The 25,000-nt window shown below is 37.1% G+C and overlaps 1 protein-coding gene across 2 annotated transcripts in view; it reads right to left on the reverse strand.

The window, feature by feature from the left end:
• Nucleotides 1-25,000, reverse strand: part of LOC118762415 (telomerase protein component 1-like) — a 121,056-nt gene that overhangs the window by 66,494 nt on the left and 29,562 nt on the right. The window contains exons 7-10 of one of the 2 annotated variants that reach the window (XM_036500886.1): nt 24,124-24,271; nt 21,994-22,100; nt 16,734-16,885; nt 7,874-7,945 (exon numbers count right to left, since the gene is read on the reverse strand). In XM_036500886.1, coding sequence (XP_036356779.1) covers nt 7,874-7,945; nt 16,734-16,885; nt 21,994-22,100; nt 24,124-24,271 — 479 coding nt within the window. The remainder of the gene's footprint in view (nt 1-7,873; nt 7,946-16,733; nt 16,886-21,993; nt 22,101-24,123; nt 24,272-25,000) is intronic. The other variant, XM_036500887.1, reaches the window with a different exon arrangement.

The following is a 25,000-nucleotide window of genomic DNA, read 5'->3' on the forward strand; positions in this document are numbered from 1 at the left end:
GGGGATCTGGGAAGCCAGAAGGCTGCACCAGGCTCCAGTCTTATCTGGCAGTGTTTCTACAGCTGGATGCCCTTCCTAACGCCAACCACTCCGTGAGTGTAGTGGGTGCTTTTTACGTGCCACCTGCACAGGTGCCAGGCGAGGCTGGCAACGGCCACGGTCGGATTGGTGTATTTTATGTGCCACCGGCACGGAAGCCAGACGAGGCGGTGCTGGCATCGGCCACGAGTCGGATAGTGCTTTTTACATACCACCAGACCAGGGATCCTGGCTGGTTCAATTCGACTCAATAATAATAATAATAATAATAATAATAATAATAACAATAACAAGTAGCAGTAGTAGTAGTGGTGGTGGTGGTGGTAGTAATAGTAATAGTAGGTCACATTTTATATTTCACACATTTTACATAAATTCCTCTTTATGTGTATACAATCTTATTCATTTGGTTTTATTATAAGTTCCTCTTGATAGCATGCAAACATCCCCCCTGTTAGCAGCATCTTTAGATGCTGAAATTATGGTTGTCACTTGACATCTCTGGTTGATACTTTGGTGCAGCTCATATAACTTAAAACAAAGGCAAACATGAAGGTGACGAGGAGGAGGAGGGGGTGGAGAAGGGGTGGGGAGGATAATGAAGAAGGGGGTGGGAAGAGGAGGAGGATGAAGAGGTTGGGAGGATGATGAAGAAGAGGGTCGGAAGAGGAGGGGAGAAGAGGTGGGGAGGAGGAGGATGAAGAAGAGAGGTGGGAAGAGGTGATGAAGAGGTGGGGAGGATGAAGAAGCGAGGTGGGAAGAGGAGGATGAAGAGATGGGGAGGATGATAAAGAAGAGAGGTGGGAAGAAGAGGAGGAGGATGAAGAGGTGGGCAGAAGAGGAGGATGAAGAGGTGGGGAGGATAATGAAGAAGAGGGGTGGGAGGAGGAGGAGGAGGATAGTAATGATAATGATAACAATTTCAGCAAATTACAATATTTTCTCTAACTCATGCTGGTAAGAAAATCAGCCAGTTTTGAAATTTGGGAGAAAAATGAAATTCTCAAGCTGGAAACAACATGCAAAACAACACACCAATGTGAGAGCTTTATGTGGTCACTTAGTTTGCTAGAAATAACATTCAAATCTTACACAAAATCACCTAGAAATATCCTCAAAAATGAAGGACACATTACATTGGGCAACGTGGTTGCAGATATTTGTACATTAGTATATTTTTACACTTGGAATGTATCAAAACGAAAGAAAGGAAAATAGTGCTGTGGAATGCTGAAGCTACAAGGATTTCAGCAAAATTAAAGCTTGTTTGGAGAACTAAGACTACAATAACAACAAAAACATTTTTAAAAAACTGTACATTATGCATGCAAATCATGGACATTAGATGCTGAAATAAGAAATAAAACCATGGCTTTTGAAATGGAATTTTATAGAAAGAGGCTTTGAATTTCTTCTGTATGACATTGAACTCATGAGTGTGTCAGGAAATAAATTTTTGGCAACGCTATGGACAAAGAAACTGTTCTGACAATTTGTTAAAAGGTGGAAAAAGAATTGACTTGGCCATATAATGTGATTCTATGACTTCCAGCTTCTAGTCTTGCATGGAGATATCCTTAATGAAAGAAGAATAGAAAGACTGCAAAGAGGATAGTTGAGCAACATGAAGCAATAAAAAAGGAGGATGGTGATGGAAAAACATTAAGTTGACTGATGAACTAAAGAGATGAAAGGAGGAGGCAGTGTGCATTGCTATGTATGTACCTACAAAGGCTGTGAGCTGGCAGACTTGTTAGTATGTCAGAGCAGGTCTTCTGGTTCTTTACATTCTGAGTTCAAATCCTGCCAAGATCAACTTTGCTTTTCATTCTTTCAGTGTCAATAAAATAAAGTAACATATTCTTATTTCTTTATTGCCCACAAGGGGCTAAACATAGAGGGGACAAACAAGGACAGACAAAGGGATTAAGTCGATTACATCGACACCAGTGCGTAACTGGTACTTAATTTATCGACCCTGAAAGGATGAAAGGCAAAGTCGACCTCGGCAGAATTTGACGTAATGTCAGATGAAATACCTATTTCTTTACTACCCACAAGGGGCTAAACACAGAGAGGACAAACAAGGACAGACAAGCAGATTAAGTCAATTATATCAACCCCAGTGCGTAACTGGTACTTATTTAATCGACCCTGAAAGGATGAAAGGCAAAGCTGACCTCGGCGGAATTTGAACTTAGAACGTAGCAGCAGACGAAATACCGCTAAGCATTTCACCCAGGGTGCTAACGATTCTGCCAGCTCGCCACCTTTATATATTCTACCTATCACAATTACCAGTTCAAAGCCAGAGGCAGACAGAGAAAATCCTAGTTTGATAGCATCAAGAAGTGGACAGATCACAACCCAGCAAACTGGCTACGCATGACAGAGAACAGAGACCAGTGGCAACAGCTGACTATAAAAGCATCAAGAGTGGCACCCTGAAGACTGGCTACATCAGTTAAAGGATCTTTATGATGATAATCAAGTACCGGGGTTGATGTAATGAACTCATACCCTCTCCTCGAAAAATTGCTAGCCTTGAACTCTGACATGGACGGACATCCCATTTAGAGGTAATGTTGTGATACTGGTCACTTAGATACCATAAAAACTGTGTAGCTGGCCCTATAATTCATAGGGCTCAAGGAAAACGTTTTAAAAAATGTACTTACAGCCACCTAAATCTTTGAATTTTAATATATTAACACACACATGCTTGTGTGAATATGCATTTGATGCATATATATCATACCTATTTCTTTACTACCCACAAGGGACTACACACAGAGGGAACAAACGAAGACAGACAAACGGATTAAGTCGATTATATCGACCCCAGTGCATAACTGGTACTTATTTAATCAACCCCGAAAGGATGAAAAGTAAAGTCGACCTCGGCGGAATTTGAACTCAGAACATAGCAGCAGACGAAATACCGCTAAGCATTTCGCCCGGCATGCTAACATTTCAGCCAGCTCGCCAGATATATATCATACCTTGATACTTTGTGGACTAAGATCCCCGTTGACAGGTTGCTAGTATTTATAGAGTGTTAAACACTATCGGTATGCAAATTAGGTACTCCTTCATAGAGTAACTGCTGTATTTGATGAGTATATAAACAGTTTGGTTGATTGTTTCTCTGGAGACAGTCAAAATAATGTAGATGCCTCTGATGAGGACCCAATAAGGTTCCATTATTTTTTTTCGCTCTGCAGAGAAATGGATAAAATTTGCCTGGTTTACCATCCTCTCACACTGTCTCTGATGAAGGAATATAATAAATATCCTGGAAACAGCTGTAAGACCTTCTATCTATAAATGTTCTAATATCTATACAGCCTTGGTTTATTTTATCTCATTACAAAAAAAAATTTATATGTATATATATAAATAAACATATCTATTACCTCTTGTATTTATATATATATATACACACACACACATATATATATATATACCAATTACCTCTTGACTGTCTCTTGTGTATGTGAGTGCTATGGTTCACAGACACATATTTAACAACCACATACACCAACACACAAACATATATAAACACACACATATACACATATGCATGCACAAAGAAACAAAGACAAACATATATACTTCGATATAATTCTGTCACATACATATACATACACACACACTTTTCTTTTATAATCTTGCCGATTTCAGAGGTGAGAAACAGTCTAAATGTGCTAATGTGTTAACTAAGCAATAGATGCCAATTTGTTAGTTGGAAATATCTTAAATTTGTCATCCTTCCAATAATTCAACAAGACTATAGTCTATACTCACCAAATGTCTTAGACACAGTGGTAACCTATGGTTTCTGTAGGCTGTTGTAAAAGTTGCTATTTTTTGTTCTATAGTGCTTAACTCTTTAGCTTTCAGATTTCTCAGTCAAATGTAATATTCATTTATTCCCAGTTTTGAATTAATCATGCATTATCTCGTAGCTTTGAGATTTCAATGATGTGGTTGTTTATTTTTAGAATAATATTGTAGGATAAGTGTGACAGGCCAGATCTGGCCAGTTTAAAGATAAAGCAGGTAGATTGTTTTGGTTGGATATGGCCGGTTTAAATACTAAAAAATTAACCCTTTAGAATTCAGATTTTTTTGTCAAATGCAATGCTTTTTCCATCATGGCCACAGTCAAATGGCTGAAACAAGTAAAAGAGTAAACTAACATTGTTTTCATGGATGCTTAAAATATTCCTGTGTGTCCACAATTTGCTATTTTGCTTGTAAGGACCCCAAAGGGTCATACAGATCCCAGTTAAAATCCACTGATATAAACTGTCAACTCTTTTGACCAGGGAGTTTTCTCATATATCAACTCAGCAAATTGAAAGCTTTTTGTGTCAACATGACATTTCCATATTTAAAACACAGTTGTAATGTGTGTAATGAAAGAATCTTTTCATTGATCACTAAAGGTGCTTAATTTCATTTTTTTTTTTTTACCGTTTCCTTGGAATTTTTTTTTCCCCCCCTATTTACTATTTTAACGATATTATTAGCTTTATTAATTGCATCTGCCATACATTTTCGTAATTTTAAATCCTTTATCAATGATTCATGACAAGATATTTCCTTTCAATAACAATTTTGAGGATACGGTATTCAGTTTGACAGACTGTTCTCTATAATTTGATGCCAAAAGTTAACACATTCTTCATCACAAAGGGATAAAATTCTGAATAAAAAGATCAAAAATTCAGTTTATTCAATAATATCATTTCTAATTCAAAAGCCAATATCCAATTCAGAATGGCTGAATCCATTGAAAATGTCATAATGTATTTTAGTATTTAGTAGTTATGTAGAGTGGTGGGCTGGCAGAATCATTAGAGCATCAGACAAAATGCTGGGTAGTATATCTTTTGGCTCTTTACATTTTGAGTTCAAATCCCACCAAAGTCAATTCTGACTTACATCTTTCTGTAAGTTAATAAAATTAAGTATTGGCGTAGGAGTGGCTGTGCAGTAAGTAGCTTGCTTATCAACCACATGGTTCCGGGTTCAGTCCCACTGCGTGGCACTTTGGGTAAGTGTCTTCTACTATAGCCTCGAGCTGACCAAAGCCTTGTGAGAGGATTTGGTAGAGGGAAACTGAAAGAAGCCTGTCGTATATATGTATATATATATATACGTGTGTGTGTGTGTGTGTGTTTGTGTATGTTTGTCACCCCCCAACATCGCTTGACAACCGATGCTGGTGTAATTACGTCCCCGTAACTTAGCAGTTCGGCAAAAGTGACCGATAGAATATGTATAGGCTTACAAAGAATAAGTCCTGGGGTTGATTTGCTCGACTAAAGGTGGTGCTCCAACATGGCCACAGTCAAATGACTGAAACAAGTAAAAGGGTATTGGTTAAGCATTAGGATCAATTTAATTGATTAAACCCTTCTCCAAGTTTTCTAGCTTTGAAAATGTCACATGTGTTTTGCATGGGAACAGATGAATATATCATCTACTTCTTTCCTTTTACTCTTTACTCTTTTACTTATTTCAGTCATTTGACTGTGGCCATGCTGAAGCACCACCTTTAGTTGACCAAATGGACCCAAGGACTTATTCCTTGTAAGCCTAGTACTTATTCTATCGGTCTCTTTAGCCGAACCGCTAAGTTACGGGGACGTAAACACACCAGCATCGATTGTCAAGCGATGTTGGGGGACAAACACAGACACTCAAACATATACACACACACACATATATATATATATATATATATATATATATATACGACGTGCTTCTTTCAGTTTCCGTCGACCAAATGCACTCACAATGCTTTGGTCGGCCCGAGGCTATAGTAGAAGACACTTGCCCAAGGTGCCATGCAGTGGGACTGAACCCAGAACCATATGGTTGGTAAGCAAGCTACTTACCACACAGCCACTCCTTTTTTTGTTTTTGTTTTTTTGTATTCCTATGTCGTTATGTTTTGAAATATTTTTGCTGATTTACTGTCATTTGCTTTCCTTATTCAGTTTTTTGAATAATTAAATAATTAGCCACTTGAAACTCAGGAAAACAGTTCAAGATCAAAATGTATCAACTTGTAGAATATTTTCTTCATTTTTAAATACAAACATTCAACAATATTTTCTCTCTTACAAACACATGCACACAGACACATACACACGCAAGTACACACACACATACATACACATCAGACATCTACTACAGCAATCTAAGAAAGAAGAAAAATTAACAAATCTCAGTATGAGCATTAAACTTACAAATTTATTGCTTTCTAGGTGACAATGCTACTAATTGCATTAAGTGAACTCTGAAAACATTGACTATTGAAACAGCAAATATAAATAACATTTTTATTGAATGAGCTTAATGATCTTGTAAGGTCTCAAAACCAATGAAAATCACTAACAATTTAACAGCTACTTAACTACTAATGGATAGCCTACCCAAACAAATATCTTATTTCTTTACTGTCCACGAGGGGCTTCACACAGAGGGGAGAAACAAGGACAGACAAATGGATTAAGTCGATTATATATTGATCCCAGTGCATAACTGGTACTTATTTAATTGACCCCGAAAGGATGAAATGCAAAGTCGACCTTGGCAGAATTTGAACTCATAACGTAATGGCAGACGAAATACCGCTAAGCATTTCGCCTGGCATGCTAACGTTTCTTATTTCTTTACTGCCCACAAGGGGCTACACACAGAGGAGACAAACAAGGACAGACAAACGGATTAAGTCAATTATATATTGACCCCAGTGCGTAACTGGTACTTATTTAATCAACCCCCGAAAGGATGGAAGGCAAAGTCGACCTCAGTGGAATTTGAACTCAGAACATAGCAGCAGATGAAATACTGGTAAGCATTTAACCCGGTGTGCTAACGTTTCTGCCAGCTCACTGCCTTACCCAAACAAATATCTAAAAGTCCAGTACTTGTGATTCTTCCTAACCACCAAACCATCTTCATTCCTCTACCCTGCTTCACTCTCCTTGTGCCTTGATGGTATGTTCTGATACCTCATTTTCACCATCTTTTCTCCCTTTTCAGCTGGGGTAACCATATATCTTCTCTACAGTAAGACATCTGCTCTTGTCCTCCTATCATGCTTTAACTGATCTGTACCTGGCATAAAGCATTCTGCCCCAACACTGTACTCTTGCTCTATCAAGAATGTGTTTTTGCAAGTAACACAGGGATTTTATGAGTTCTAGTACCACATTAAAAAAAAAGGGATCCCAGTACACTCCTTTAAGTGATTGGTGTTAGGAAGGGTATCCAGCTTAAGGGGCCTTGCCAAAGCAAACACTGAAACCCAATACAGCCCTCAAGCTAGTTGGATGCTGTCAAACCAACCAACTCATGCTAACATGGATTATTGATATTAAATGATGATGATGATGATGATGATGATGATGACTGGCCTTCGTGCAAGTGGCACATAAAAGCACCCACTACACTCACGGAGTGGTTGGCGTTAGGAAGGGCATCCAGCTGTAAAAACTCTGCCAGATCAGATTGGAGCCTGGTGCAGCCATCTGGCTTGCCAGTTCCCAGTCAAACCGTCCAACCCATGCCAGCATGGAAAGCATACGTTAAACGATGAGGATGAAGATGATGATATATATGTACTTACATATGATGATGATGATGATGATGGATTAATGATGAATATTCACTTGCTCAACTGACCAACCTCCTCATAAATTAAACATCTAAGGAGCTGCTAAATACTCTACAGACCAGACACGCATTCCCTTAACTTGATTTCCCAGCTGAATCAGCAAGGAATGATATGTGACAAGGGTGAATATTTACTTACCGTCCAGTTGGTACGCTTCCACATTGTTTGCGTTTCCCTAATTTTGCTGGTGAGACTTTGGCTGATTCAGTGCTGTGGGCAAAAAGATTAAAAATGAAGATGTTCTATAGTGGGATCAAACATGGTAACTCATGATTGACAAGAGAAATTCTTCCCCATTTGATCATACTTTTCCCACTAAATGTATATTAGGGTAATGACTTTTTCACAACCTAATAACCCTATACTGTAATTTGATGAATAATATCATAAAAGTCAGGAAACTAACATTTATTTTGCTTTATTTGAAAAAAAAAACGTCACCCCCAACTTCAGAAATTAATCACCACTTTTGGATCCAAGTTTTTACCAAACTTGGTGTGCAGACTCAATGCAATTCAGAAATAGTATATCTGAAATTTCGTGGAGGCGTGTGGTTTAGTGGTTAGGGTGTCAGCATCATGATCGTAAGATTGTGGTTTTGATTCCTGGATCGGGCGACGCATTGTGTTCTTGAGTAAAACACTTCATTTCACGTTGCTCCAGTCCACTCAGCTGGCAAAAATGAGTAACGCTGCGATGGACTGGTGTCCGGTCCAGCTGGGGAGCAGATATGCCATTGAAACCGGGAAACCGAGCCCATGAGCCTGACTAGGTTTTAAAAGAGCGCCTTTATTTATTTTAAATCCTTGTAAATGCAAGAGAGATGTGGAAGAAAAGTGTATTTATACATTTTTAAGATTATTGAATTGAAATTGCTCAATGCAACGGTTCAAAACAAGACTATTTTAAGACAAATGCCACTACAACCATTCAATAACATCCAAAATTAAAAACAATTCATGTTTTTAACTTTATAGGTTTAATTCTAATTTTAAATAACTCTATAAGAAAAAGGGTTGTTAACAAAATTTTAAACATAACAAAGAATTAATGTTTTGTTAGATAAAATAAATCTAAGCTGAATTTTCTCCTTTTACAATCATCATAAAGATCTCGAAGGTACTTTTTGTATCTTTGAGTGACACAAGCACTTCTCTTATGCGACATTATTTTAGATACTCTAGTTGGATAAGCCTACTATTCTGAAAAACGGTTAATATAGTCAGAGTTTTTAGCATCATGGAAATAAAAAGGAGAGGATGAGGATATTTCCTAAACTAGGGCCTAAGTGGTAACAAATTAAAAACTCCTAAAAAGTCCTAAACTACTTGAACTTGAAAGCTGAAATTTGAGGTATACTGCTTCTGCATTGCATTAAGACAGCACACCAAGTTTTCTAAAAAAAAATTGAGAAGGCATTATGAAACCCCCATCCTCACCCACCTAGAATTTTGAATGATTTCTTCAGTTGAGGGTGATGTTTTTTTTTTAAAAAAACTTAAAATAAAGGTAATTTTCCCCACTTATATGAAATTGCTCATCGACTTCTGATACAAGAAATTGTTTACTTCCAAAAAAATCAAAAAGCCATAACCCTAATGTACATAATATATATATATATATATCTATAATGGTTTTTATGTGACACTATTAGTTTCATGTGATGAAAGCATGCCAGACAGTAATTTTTAACACATCTGGTGTCTCAGCACAATCTTCGGGCATGTGTTAAAAAATATTGTCTGGAATACTTTCATTGCATAACAATAATAGTAGTACATAAAAACATATATTATGCTTATTAGATGATATTATCTTTCACCAGAGAGAGTACTTTTCTTGTTGATCTCACCATCACGGAACAGCACACTTTATATATATATATATATATATATATATATCTCTATATAAACGGCAGTTTGTCTGTGCGTGTTTCTGTGTGTCTGTTTGCTTGTACCCTCACCCTGACCACGGCTTTCAACCGATTCTGATGAAACTTGACACACACATAGCCCAATATCATAATTCAAAACTAACGCAGCGAAAATTTTGAAAAGTTCCCCCAGTTCTGAAAAAATCGATAAATTCGACATGGGGTCGAGAATCAGAAACACGAACCACAAACTGTCTAGGGGACGCAACTCCACCTTTTTTAAATCTCAAAAAAAAATTTACCATCATTTTTTTCCATTTTTTTGCTATTTTTTGGCTATCACTCTCTAAAAATGGTTTATAGTTATTTCCCTTACAAACCTGAGCAACGCCGGGCGATACTGCTAGTATATATATATATATATATATATATATATATATAATGGTTCAAATGTACAGAAAACAAGAGACAGGTGAGGTAACAAAAAGCAAGTGCATTAGTTTGATGCTTGGGGAAAATGGAAAAGTCTTTGACACAAATTAAATTTAAATGTTGAAGTGAATCTAACGGGGTTTTTTGTGTGTTTTTAAATGGCTTGTAAACACCGTCCACGCTGAAATTGTCTTTGTTTCAAAATACGATCTCAGATCAAGTCACTTGCTATGCAAGTCCATCTCCATAATAAATATTAATCTGCAGAAATGTTTGTTTTTAATAAGAGAAGTTATAAATAAAAACATTAATTTCATGGATTACTTAATATTACTTAGTTATTAACTTCAGGTTCAGATGATAGCAAGCAAGCCAAAACTTCAAAGTTACTATCAATCTTTCCATTATAAATATCACTCTCTCCCTCTCTTTCTCTCTCTCTCTCTCCCTCTCTTTCTCTCTCTCCCTCTCTTTCTCTCTCTTACTCCACATACATAAACGTATATGAATGTACATGTATTTGTGTGTGTGTGTGTGTATCCATCTATCTGTGAGTGTGTGTGTGTGCACATGCGCACGTCTGTGTGTGTGTGTCTATCTATTTGTGTGTGTATGTTTGTGTGTCTGTGAATGTGTATCTATCTATTTATGTGTGTATGAGTGTCTGTTTGTGTATGTGCATGTCTGTGTGTGTATCTATTTGCGTGTGTATGTTTGTGTGTGTGTATTTGAGTGTGTGTATGTGTCTGTATCTATCTATCTGTGTGTATGTGTGTGTTTGTGTGAGCGCACATCTGTCTGTGTGTGTGTTTATCTATCTATCTATCTATTTGTGTGTGTGTGTCCGTGTGCATATCTATGCGTGTATTTGTGTGTGTTTGTTGCATATGTGAGTGTTTGTGTGTGCATGTGTGTGCACACATACACTTCTGTCTGTGTGTATCCATCAGTGTGTGTATGAGTGCATGTGTGTATTTGTGTGAGTGTGTATCAAATTATCTATTTATGTGTGTGTTTGTGTGTCTGTGTCTCTGTGTATATCTACCTATCACTATGTGTGTGTGTGTACGCAAACAGGGGGATGCTGATATTCTTTTCTTCCTTTACTTGTTTCAGTCATTTGACTGCAGCCATGCTGGAGCACTGCCTTTAGTCAAACAAATCAACTCCCCAGGACTTAATCTGTGTAATCCTAACACCTATCCTATCAGTCTCTTTTGCTGATCTGCTAAGTTACAGGGGCGTACACACACCAACATCGGTTGTCAAGTGATGGGGGGGCGACAAACTGACATACAAATACATAGATACACACACACACATATATATATATTCATTCAAAGGGTTTCTTTCAGTTTTCGTCAACCAAATCTGTAGTAGAAGACACTTGCTCAAGGTGCCACACAGTAGGACTGAACCCAGAACCATGTGGTTGGGAAGCAAGCTTCTTACTACCAGCCACAAAAAGTCTATATACTTTCACACTACATACTTAGACATGAACACATATGATGTACACACACACACATATACATATACAAGCATACATACAAAGCTTCATGCACACATACACACCACATATATGCTACACACAAACACATACATTCATGCAAACATATGTACAACATGCTACACATACAACATACACACACAGGCACACACACATACATGCAACACATATAAACATAGATACAGCCCACATGAACATATATACACAAGCACATATGCGCTACACACATATACACACATATAAGTATATATGTACAAACACATACATACACACATATATATATGTACATCCATCCATACAAGCATGCAAGCATACTTACACACATACACACACACACACATACATATGTACATCTATAAAAGCATACATATACACACACATATATATATATACATACAAGCATACACATATACATACAAGCATACATGCATACTTGCATACACATACACACAGACATACATATATACATACATGCATGCATATATACATACATATGTATATACACACATGCATGCATAGATATATACATACAGATATATGGACACATACAAGCTTTACATACACACACATGTGCATATACATACATATATACATGCATGCATGCATATATACATATATATACATGCATACATGTATACATGCATACATATATACATACAGATATAAGCACACACACAAGCAAGCTATACAGACATATACACATACATGCATGTGTGCATACATACGCACATATATACATACATATATACATGCATACATACATACATATATACATACAGATATATGCACACACACACAAGCTATACATACACACACTTATGCATATACATATACACATACATGCATGCATGCATACATACATTTATACATATATCCATAGATATATACATGCATATATACATATATACATACAGATATATGCACAGACACAAGCTATACATACATACACTTACGCATGTACATACATATACACATACATGCATGCATACATACATACATACATACATACATATATATATATGTATATATACACACATATATACATGCATATATATGTGCATATATACATGCATACATACAGATATATGCACACACACAAGCTATACATACATACACATATGCATATACACATACATCCATACATACATATACATGCATATATACATGCAAACATACATATATACATACAGGTATATGCACAGACACAAGCTATACACACATACATTTACACATATACATACATATACACATACATGCATGCATACATACATACATACATACATACATACATACATACATACATACATACATACATATATATATATACACACATATATACATGCATATATATATATATATGCATATATACATGCATACATACATACATACATACAGATATATGCACACACACAAGCTATACATACATACACATATACACATACATACATACATACATACTTACATATATACATGCATACATACATACATACATACATACATACATACATATATACATGCATACATACATATATACATGCATACATACATATATAATACATACACACAATCTATATATATACATACACACATATATACATACATACACACACACAAACACACACACATACACAAACCATACTCTTACAGTTAACATTTCGCCTCAACTGAAGCGGAATCTTCCCCATTGTTAATCTTCAAAACATTAATGGGGGGTTCTTTGCAGGATCCAATTTTATAATTGGTTCACAGTCCTCTGCTCCGAGCAGATCTTCGAAATTCAAAAACCCAGCATTTAGAATCTCATGCCAATTAAAGATGAATGTGGACAAGAAAAAAAGATATCAGTGGTGGTGGTGGTGGTGGTGGTGGTGGTGGTTCTCGTCTTCATCGTCATGGCGAAGTGTGATGGGGGGGAGGTGGAGGTATTTGTTGGCTTTTCGCATTTATTTTTGTTGAGTTTAGTTTTTTAGGTTTTCATTTCAGTTTTTTTTTTTCATGAGACTTTGGTTAAATTTTATTGGTTTCATTTTATTTTCCAAAATAGGGGAAAAAATTCGACTCAAAAGGTGAAACATGTGTATGTGTATATGTATATATCTATGCATACATGTATGTGTAATGGATACATATTTGTATGAATACATGTGTGTATGTGTGTGTATATATATACGTGTGTGTGTGAATACATGTATATATGTGTGGGTGTGTACATATATATGTGTATGTGAATACATGTATATGTTTGTGTATGTATATATATATATATATATATATATATGAATACATGTATATATGTGTGTGTATATATATATATATATATATGTATATGTATGTGTGTGTATATATATATGTATATGTATGTGCGTGTGTATGTATATGTATATGTATATATCTATATGTATGTGTGTATATATATATATGTATATGTATGTGTGTTTGTGTGCATATATGCATATATATATATATATATATGTATATATATATATATATATATATTATATATATATATATATATATATATATATATATATATATGTATATGTATTAAGTTTTAAATCATTAAACCGAATTGTTTGTGTGATAATAACTTTGGAAACAGCCAGAAGAGGAAATTCTGACTAAGAAGGAAATTAAAGGGGAAACCAGGTGTTTTCATGGAATTCTAAGAGCATTTGTATCAAGCTGAAGTGTGACTCTTTCAACAATAAAATAATAACAATGTATTTTCAGTATAGTGAAGCTAGATCAACAGGAAATTGAAATGGCTGTGGGGGTTAAGAAGATTGTTTTGTAACCAAATGGTTGAATGGTTGCAGGTTCAAACCCACTTGGGTTAAATGTTTTTTTTCTTATCTTAGCTTCTGGTTGAGTGAAATTTGGTAGATGGAATCAATTCAGGAGATAGAAGTAAATAAATATATATATATATATATATATAAGTTCAGCAAAATTTAGATTCAGATGAATATGGTACTTAAGTTAAAGGCACCAGAATTTCGTATGGTATTATCCATATAAATCAAATGGGGTGATTATAATCAAAATAAGCAACAAGGATATCCAAGGTAGTGTAGTACAATTGTTTCATGCTACTTCATTTTATGAAACACTGTAAGTATTACATCAGTTTTAAAATGTTGAGCAATGTTGGCAAATGAAATAAGTATAAGAATGTACATTGTCCGTTTTAATTAAAAAATTCTATATGTGGCTGAAGATTGCTCGACATTTTAAAACTGATGTAATACTTACAGTGTTTAATAAAATGAAGTAGCATGAAACAATTGTACTACACTACCTTGGATATCCTTGTTGCTTATTTTGAGTATATATATATATATATATAAACACACATCCACCCATATATGTGTGTACATATACATTTGCATGTATGTGTGTGTGTGTCATCTTTTACTTATTTCAGTCATTAGACTGTGACCATGCTAGGATACCACCTCAAAGAATTCTAGCCAAACAGATTGACCCCAAGATTTTTTTTTTTAAGCCTGGTACTTATTCTATCAATTTCTTTTACCAAATCACTAAGTTACAGGTACATAAACACTCCAGCACTAGTAGTCAAGCAGTGATGGAGGACAAGCAGTAATGGGGGAGAAATACACACACACATATTTAGTGCTGACTGTTGGAAGACAGAGTACTCAATACCAGAGTAAAGATTAATAATAGTTTTATTTTGGTCAAGTCTGTCATTTGAGTTATAACTTACCTGAAGACCCCGTACATCTACAGGTGAAACTCAGAGTAACAAAAAACTGAATCAACCAAAACAGAAATATATATATATTTAGTCGCAGGAGTGTCTGTGTGGTAAGTAGCTTGCTTACCAACCACTTGGTTCCAGCCTTGGGGTAGTGTCTTCTACTATAGCCTTGGGCCATTCAAAGCCTTGTGAGTGGATTTGGTAGACGGAAACTGAAGCCCGTCATATATATGTGTGTGTATATATATATATATTATATATATATATATATACACACATATATGTATGTGTGTGTATATGTTTGTGTGTCTGTGTTTGTCCTTCGCTTGACAACCAATGCTGGTGTGTTTGGTGTGTTAACGCCCCTGTAACTTAGCGGTTAGGCAAAAGAGATCGATAGAATAAGTACTAACCACCAAGCTATGCACCTCCATCATGAACATGGTCTTATCTTTCTTTTTACTCAAAGAGACCAAGGTGGGTGTAGCTTCTTGGAACATACAAGGATGAACCAACCAAAGTAGCTTAATTCAACCCTAGCTCAGATTATTATCATCTCAATAAACAAATATATGTCCTCGTTGTTAATTAGTGAAGCTTTCTTGTCACACTGTAACAAACAACCGTTGCAAGCCATTCATTTATTTTCCCAGTGTTGCATGCATCGACATTTTGGTGATAAGGTTAAGGCACTACCATCTAGCGTTCCTGATCTACATGGCAACCCCTGCACCTGATCGTCTCTCACAGTCATACTAGCCTTACCTGTGTTCTCACTCAAGGAGACCTACTGAAGTACAAAGGTTAACAAACCAAGGGAGCTTAAATGTACCCTAGCTCAGATCATTTTCATCTCATAGACAATTACATGCTATGAATGTCGATTAGTGGATGGAAGCACTCCGTCGGTTATGACGACGAGGGTTCCGGTTGATCCGAATCAATGGAACAGCCTGCTCGTGAAATTAACGTGTAAGTGGCTGAGCACTCCACAGACACGTGTACCTTTAACGTAGTTCTCAGGGATATTCAGCGTGACACAGAGAGTGACAAGGCAGGCCCTTTGAAATACAGGTACAACAGAAACAGGAAGTAAGAGTGAGAGAAAGTTGTGGTGAAAGAGTACAGCAGGGATCACCACCATCCCCTGCCGGAGCCGCATGGAGCTTTAGGTGTTTTCGCTCAATAAACACTCACAACACCCGGTCTGGGAATCGAAACCGCGATCCTATGACCGCGAGTCCGCTGCCCTAACCACTGGGCCATTGCGCCTCCACATGTTGATTAGTAATGCTGTCCCGACACACTATAACAGACAACATTTCATGCCATTCTTTAATTTCTCCAATCAGTTATAGTATTGCATGCATAAACATTTTGGTGATCAAGCCAAGCTGTTACAAAGGGTTAGAATTAAAATACTGACTCGTTCTGAAAGATATAAGAAGTAACTACTTACTTTTCCGATGAATAATTCTTCAGGCGATACAAATAACAAGAGATGTCTTCTGCTGCTGTGACAACAAACTCGCTGCAGATGTCTGCACATAGCAGAGGCTGACAGTGTTTAGTGAAACTTTGCTTGCAGTGACCATTAGTCCAAACAAACATCTTTACAAGAAAAAAGAAAGAAGAATTTGAAAAATTAGATTCAAAGAAGAACATTTTTTTTTTTAAAAGTTAATGTAAAATAATAAAATTCTTGTGGAGGCGCGTGGCTTAGTGGTTAGGGTGTCAGCATCATGATCGTAAGATTGTGGTTTCGATTCCTGGACCGGGCGATGCGTTGTGTTCTTGAGCAAAACACTTCATTTCACATTACTCCAGTCCACTCAGCTGGCAAAAATGAGTAACGCTGCAATGGACTGGCGTCCTGTCCAGCTGGGGAACACATACGCCATTGAAACCGGGAAACTGGGCCCATGAACCTGGCTAGGCTTTAAAAGTGCGCATTTATTTATTCATTAATAAAATTCTTAAGAAAATTCTTTTCTTGTTCAGGTATATTTGTGTGGTTTAAGAAGCTTGCTTTGTAAGAATGTGGTTTGGGTTCAGTCCTATTATGTGGCACCATGGGCAAGTATCTTCTTCTGTAGTATTGGGTCAACCAATATCATGTGACTGAATTTAGTACATGAAAACTGGGTGGAGGCCAGAACATACATACATGCATATATATATATATTTATTGGGTTGGTACATAATTATTGTGGCTTCTTTTTTCAACATGTGCTTACCAACCGCATGGTTCCAAGTCCAGTCCCACTGCATGGCACCTTGGGCAAGTGTCTTCTACTATAGTCTCGGGCCGACCAAAGCCTTGCGAGTGGATTTGATAGACAGAAACTGAAAGAATCCCGTCGTATATATATATGTGTATGTATATGTTTGTGTGTCTGTGTTCGTCCCCCTAACATCGCTTGACAACCGATGCTAGTGTGTTTACGTCTCTGTAACTTAGCGGTTCGGCAAAAATGCTCGATTGAATAAGTACTAGGCTTACAAAGAATAAGTCCTGGGGTCGATTTGCTCAACTAAAGGTGGTGCTCCTGCATGGCCATAGTCAAATGACTGAAACAAGTAAATGAGTATACTAAGGTACTAAATAAGCATCTGCTTCGCTAGAAATAGGATGTAAAATTAGATTAATATATATATATATATATATATATATATTTGTGTATGTGTCTTTGTGTCTGTATTGGCCCCACCTATACCAAATGATAGCCACTGCTGGTTTGTTTACATCCCTGTAACTTGGTAGTTTGACAAAAGAGGAGGTAATATAAATAAGTAAATAAAAAGTACTGAGGTTAATTTGTTCAACTAAAACCATTCAAAGCAGTACCCCAGCATGGCCACACTCCACTGACTGAAACAATTGAAAGATAAAAGCTAAAACGTACCACTATCATTCTGCCCTAATCAGATATGTGCGGCTACCAAAATATAAGGGGCTTCTGTTTTCTCCTATAGGCATAGGAGTGGTTGTGTGGTAAGTAGCTTGCTTACGAACCATATAGTTCCAGACACACACACACACATACACAGAAGACTTTCACAAAGTTTCTGTATACCAAATTCATTCACAAAGTATGGCTGGCCCAGGGCTGTGTTGTGAAACTGAACCTGAAACCATCTGGTTGTAAAATGAACTTCCTAACCACACCCACAGACATGTCTGTGCTTCATTCACAAATTAATTTCCTCTACTTTCCATTTATTAACATTTCGGTTAATAATGGGGTAAATATTTCTTCTGAGTCTGTAACAGACTGGAAGAGGTACTGCACACACCAAAAAGCTATATTTGTTTGTTGTAGTTATTGTTACTGTTGTTCTTGTTGTTGTTGGCATTGTTACTGTTGTTGTTATTTACTCCAATTTAATGTAATTCATAGGAGAAAACTGACTGTAATTTGATATTACCTTCGCAGAGCATTTTGAGAACTTAGACAAACTAAATTAACGAACTTTTCGAAACTCGTTAATTTCCACCATTTCTATTAGATGCTAGCTTTATACACCTGGTTTTCAAACTAACAATTCATTATATAGATTTATCAATAAAACATTGCGTTAATGATAGTCATAACAAAAATGTATTCTGCAGCAATTCATTCAATAATCTTGGAAGTCTTGAAATAATTAAATGAAAGTCTAATTGGAAGAATATTAAGATGCTAAGCTTTGTCACTATATTAAATTAAGATTTACAACAGAATTTTCAGTCTTATAACTGAATTTAAACATATAAATTTGATTTGCTGCTGAATTATATGAAAAGTAAATTTTGATATTCACACCTCTATATTTTAGGCAAGAAGCCATCTAAGCTTTGTAGGAGATTTGGTGAGTAACATCAACTCTGGGTGTTTGGCTACTACTTTGTTTTATTGAACCTGCTCCCAACGCCAGAAGGAAAAGTCTACCATAGCAAGACTTGTTTCAGAACATTGATTTCAAATTTTGACACAGGCCAGCAATTTCGGCGGGAGGGGGATAAGTCAATTACATCAAACCCCAGTATTTGACCGGTATTTATTTTATTGATTCTGAAAGGCTGAAAGGCATAGTTGGCCTTGGCGGAATTTGAACTCAGGACATAAAGACAGGTGTAACACACACTAAGCGTTTTGTCCGGTGTGCTAGTGATTCTGCTGACCTTCAATATTAAAAGATATAAGCGAATACCGCAAGGGACAGGCATGGTTGTGTCTTCAAAAAATTTGCTTTGCAACAAGCAATTCTAAGCTCAATGCTGTTGCATAGTAACATCAGCAAATACCTTCTACTTAACCTCAAATTGACCAGTACCCTGTGAGTGGAATACATATATATATATCATCATCATCGTTTAGTGTCCGCTTTCCATGCTAGCATGGGTTGGGTGGTTCAACTGGGGTCTGGGAAGCCAGAAGGCTGCACCAGGCCCAGTCTGATTTGGCAATGTTTCTACGGCTGGATGCCCTTCCTAACGCCAGCCACTCCGAGAGTGTAGTGGGTGCTTTTTACGTGCCACTGGCACAGATGCCAGTCAAGGCTGGCAAACGGCCACGATCGGATGGTGCTTTTTACATGCCACATGCACGGAGGCCAGGCGAGGCTGATATATATATATATATACACACATATATATATATTACATACATATAAGAGGGATGACCGCTAAGTGGATATCCATATGCTAGAAGTCAACCCCCTATGGTCTTACCACTAAGAAAAGAATGTTCTCAAGGAAATTTAGCAAACACCAGAACATTATTTAAAATAATAATATTTTGGCATGCCAAAATACTATTATTTTAAATTTAAATTTAAATAACTATGTTCCCTAATTGATAAAATTCACTGCAGAGAATTATTTTCTACAGAATTATTCCTGGTATTTTAGCGCGCCAAAACGAAGACTTTTGAAATATAACCCCAAATGTAATTGGTAGAACTATATACATATTCGATCTCATGCAGACATCCCATGTATAGTTCTGCAAATTATATTTTGCTATGACGATCACACGTTGTTACCACTTACGTAAGTGGTAACAATGAAACTGGTTTGTGATTAATATGTGTATTTTGTATCTTTTCATTTGTCTTGCTTGCTTATGATCTGGCGTTTGCTAAATTTTCTTGAGAACATTCCTTTCTTAATGGTAAGACTATAGGGGGGGGTCGACTTCTAGCATAATGGATGTCCACTTAATGGTCATCCCTCTTATATGTATGTAATATAATTTTTCTGAATCTTCAGATTTTTCTATATGCTAGACCACTGGTTTTAAATTGATATTAATCAAATTAATATTGATTAATAATGGGGTAAATATTTCTTCTGAGTCTGTAACAGAATGGAAGAGCCATATTTGTTTGTCGTAGTTATTGTTGCTATTGTTGTTGGCATTGTTGATGTAGTTGTTACTTACTCTAATTTAATGTAATTAATAAGTTTTAAAAATTGTACAAAAATCAAAAAACAAAAGAAAGAAAACAATAAAGAAACGAAAACATCATGTCTGGTTTAATGGTTTCACATGCACACGCGAGTGTGTGTGTGTAGGTAAGAAGTTTGCTTTCCAACCATTTGATTCCAGATCCCTTTGACTGACACCTTGGGTAAATGTATTCTACTATAGCCCAAGGCTGACCAAAGCGCTGTGAATAGATTTGGTAGGGAGAATCTGAAACAAGCCTGTAATTTATACAAATATGTGTATGTATGTATGTATGTATGTTTGTATGTATATGCGTGAGTGTGTGCAGGTTCATATCTCCTTGTTGTGACATCACGTGATAGTTGTAAATGAGTGTCCCTGTCATACAAGCAGTGTCATTTGGTTCCATTATCCTGTGAAAACATGTCTGTCAATGGGGAAATATTAACTTCTTTAAAAACAGGTGAGAGTTGGTGACAGGAAGGGCAGCTGGCCATAGGAAATCTGCATTGATGAATTTCGTCCAACCCATTCCAGCAGGTAAAAGATGGATTCTTTTATTCTTTTATTTGTTTCAGTCATTTGACTGCGGCCATGCTGGAGCACCACCTTTAGTCGAGCAAATCAACCCCAGGTCTTATTCTTTGTAAGCCTAGTACTTATTCTATCAGTCTCTTTTTTGCTGAACCACTAAATTACGGGGACGTAAACACACCAGTATTGGTTGTCAAGCAATGTTGGGGGGACAAACACAGACACACAAACATACACACACACACACACACACACACACATGCACACATATATATATGACGGGCTTCTTTCAGTTTCTGTCTACCAAATCCACTCACAAGGCTTTGATCGGCCCGAGGCTATAGTAGAAGACACTTGCCCAAGGTGCCATCCAGTGGGACTGAACCAAGCAAGCTACTTACCACACAGCCACTCCTGCACCTATGAAAAGTGTACAGCAGGGTTCACCCCCACCCCTGCTGGAGCCTTGTGGAGCTTTAGGTGTTTTCGCTCAATAAACATTCACAACGCCCAGTCTGGGAATCGAAACCGCAATCCTACGACCGTGAGTCCGCTGCTCTAACCAATGGGCCATTGCGCATCCACAAAGATATTTTACTAAATTCCTCCTTATTTCCAAAATTAAGAGAAACAATGGCAGCATATTGCACAGAGAGTTAAAATAAACAAAAAATAATTGGATGGAAAGCAACAACAATAATTATAATTTTATTTCTTAATCAAAAAGAAATGTTTTAAAATAAACCTTACCTTTGCAGTGGTGTCAGCAGATCCTGTCAGTATGAACTTCTCGTCAGGAGAATAACGAATGGAACATATGCTTTTAGTGTGCATCTGGTATTCATGGAGTTTCTCACCTTGTTTAATAGGTAACAGTAACGAGTAAGAAGATCATCATCATCATCATCATAAACAACAATCAATAATAATAATAACAACAGCAACAATTCTTTCTACAAGGCACAAGGCCTGAAATTTCAAAGGAAGGGCTAATTGACCCCAGGGCTCAACTGGTACTTATTTTATTGACGCCCAAATGATGAAAGGCAAAGTCAACCACAGCAGCATTTGAACACAGAACATCTTGATATGAGATAACCATATCGCACACATGCAGTTGTGATGCATGTGCCTGGTGTACCCTTATCAGACAGGTAGTCATGATGGGTATATTGAGTTTCATATATTTGCACCCTAGTTTTTACTGTGATGGCATACACTGCTCTCACTCAATAATAATAATAATAATAATAATCATCATCATTGTTTAACATCTGCTTTCCATGCTAGCATGGGTTGGACGATTTGACTGAGGACTGTCAAACCAGATGGCTGCACCAGGCTCCAATCTTGATCTGGCAAAGTTTCTACAGCTGGATGCTCTTCCTAACGCAGAGAGTGTAGTGGGTGCTTTTACATGCCACCGGCATGGGGGCTAGTATTTTATTTAATTAATCTCTTTAATCCTCTTGATACCAACTTACCTGAAATTGCCCCTGGTTCTACAATACAAACTTCTTGTTCTAAAGAGATCTAAATTAAAACTATCCATCAGAATTTCATGTTTCATGTTCTAAACACCAACCTAATAAGGACAAAGTTATTTTATGAAATTCCTCCTTATTTTCAAAATTAATTGAAGCAAAGGCACAGGAGTGGCTGTGTGGTAAGTAGCTTGCTTACCAACTACATGGTTCTGGGTTCAGTCCCACTGCGTTGCACCTGGGGCAAGTGTCTTCTACTATAGCCTTGGGCCGACCTAAGCCTTGTGAGTGGATTTGGTAGACGGAAACTGAAAGAAGCCCATCGTATATATATGTGTATATATATATATATATATATATATACATGTACGTGTGTGTATATGTTTGTGTGTCTGTGTTTGTCACCACAACATCGCTTGACAACCGATGCTGGTGTGTTTATGTCACTGTAACTTAGCGGTTCGGCAATAGAGACTGATAGAATAAGTACTGGGCTTACAAAGAATAAGTCCCGGGGTCGATTTGCTCGACTAAAGGCAGTGCTCCAGCATGGCCACAGTCAAATGACTGAAACAAGTAAAAGAGTAAAAGAGTAAAGGTAGAATATCTCAATAGAAATATGAGAGCAAAGGGGTTAAATACAGTTTGTCACAAGTAATTAACTATAAATCTCAACATAGGCGCAGGAGTGGCTGTGTGGTAAGTAGCTTGCTAATCAACCACATGGTTCCGGGTTCAGTCCCACTGCATGGCGTCTTGGGCAAGTGTCTTCTGCTATAGCCTCGGGCCGACCAATGCCTTGTGAGAGGATTTGGTAGATGGAAACTGAAAGAAGCCCGTCGTATATGTATATATATGTGTGTTTGTATGTGTTTGTGTGTCTGTCCCTCTAGCATTGCTTGACAACCGATGCTGGTGTGTTTACGTCCCCGTCACTTTGCGGTTCGGCAAAAGAGACCGATAGAATAAGTACTGGGCTTACAAAGAATAAGTCCCGGAGTCGATTTGCTCGATTAAAGGCGGTGCTCCAGCATGGCCACAGTCAAATGACTGAAACAAGTAAAAGAGTAAAGAGTATTTAACCCTTTAGAATTCAGATTACTCTGCGAAACATATTGCTTATGTAGTCACATTGTTTTGAATTAATCATGTACTATCATGTAGCTTTGATATTTCAACATGATCCTATATTTTTAGGATGACATTGTAGGCTGGGTGTGAGAGGTTAGATCTGGCCACTTTGAACATAAAATAGTTAAAATTTTGGGGCTGGATATGACAAATTTAAATGCCAAAGGGTTAATTATTTATGGATTTTCCATGGGTACACAACCCTACAGGAATATTTGTGAAAAAACGAAAATGTAAAGAAAGATATAAAATAGAAAAACCTCACCTGTTCTAATATTAAATATTCTGACTTTTCCACTGTGGTAACCAACGGCAATGTTTGTCACAGATGGTGAGATTGACACACAAGTTGCAGCATCATCATCTTTTCCTTTTAGTTTGTGGATCAACTTGCCAAGATAACTTGACCATACCTAATAAACATTACAGAAATAAATATTCACAGTATTAGATTTTTTTTTTTTTTGAGCTGATATTATTTAACAAACACATCGTAACTGCTGAGTAACATCATCGTCGTCATCGTTGAACATCTGCCTTCCATGCTAGCATGGATTATCATCATCATCATTGTTTAATGTCCCTTTTCCGTGCTAACATGGGTTGGACGGTTCAACTGGGACCTGGGAAGCTAGGAGGCTGCACCAGGCTCCAGTCTGATCTGGCAGTGTTTCTACAGCTGGATGCCCTTCCTAACGCCAACCACTCTGTGAGTGTAGTGGGTGCTTTTTACATGCCACCGGCACAGGTGCCAGGGGAGGCTGGCAGTGGCCATGATCGGTTGGTGCTTTTTACATGCCACCAGCACAGGATTATGCGATCATATTTGGATATAAGAGTGTGGAAATTTGATAGAGTACTGGCTGAGTTGTATAAAGTAACTGAGACATTTGAGGTGTTATATTTTGACATCTATCACTAGCACTGTATTGTGTCTGTGGTTAACAGGTTTAAATTAAAAATGACCCTATGTGAAAAAGAAACTCCATCTCAGGCAAGTGTTTTGGCCCTTAATTTCTCGCACTCAAAGGGGAGCAGCATGGACAACAAATTTTAAATGACGAGTAGTAGTAGTGGTGATGGTGGTAGTGGTGGTGGTGGTGATGGTAGTGGTAGTAGTAGGAGGAGGAGGAGGAAATGGT

The sequence above is a fragment of the Octopus sinensis genome, linkage group LG3 (assembly GCF_006345805.1).
Source record: "Octopus sinensis linkage group LG3, ASM634580v1, whole genome shotgun sequence".
Classification (NCBI taxonomy): Eukaryota; Metazoa; Mollusca; class Cephalopoda; order Octopoda; family Octopodidae; genus Octopus; species Octopus sinensis.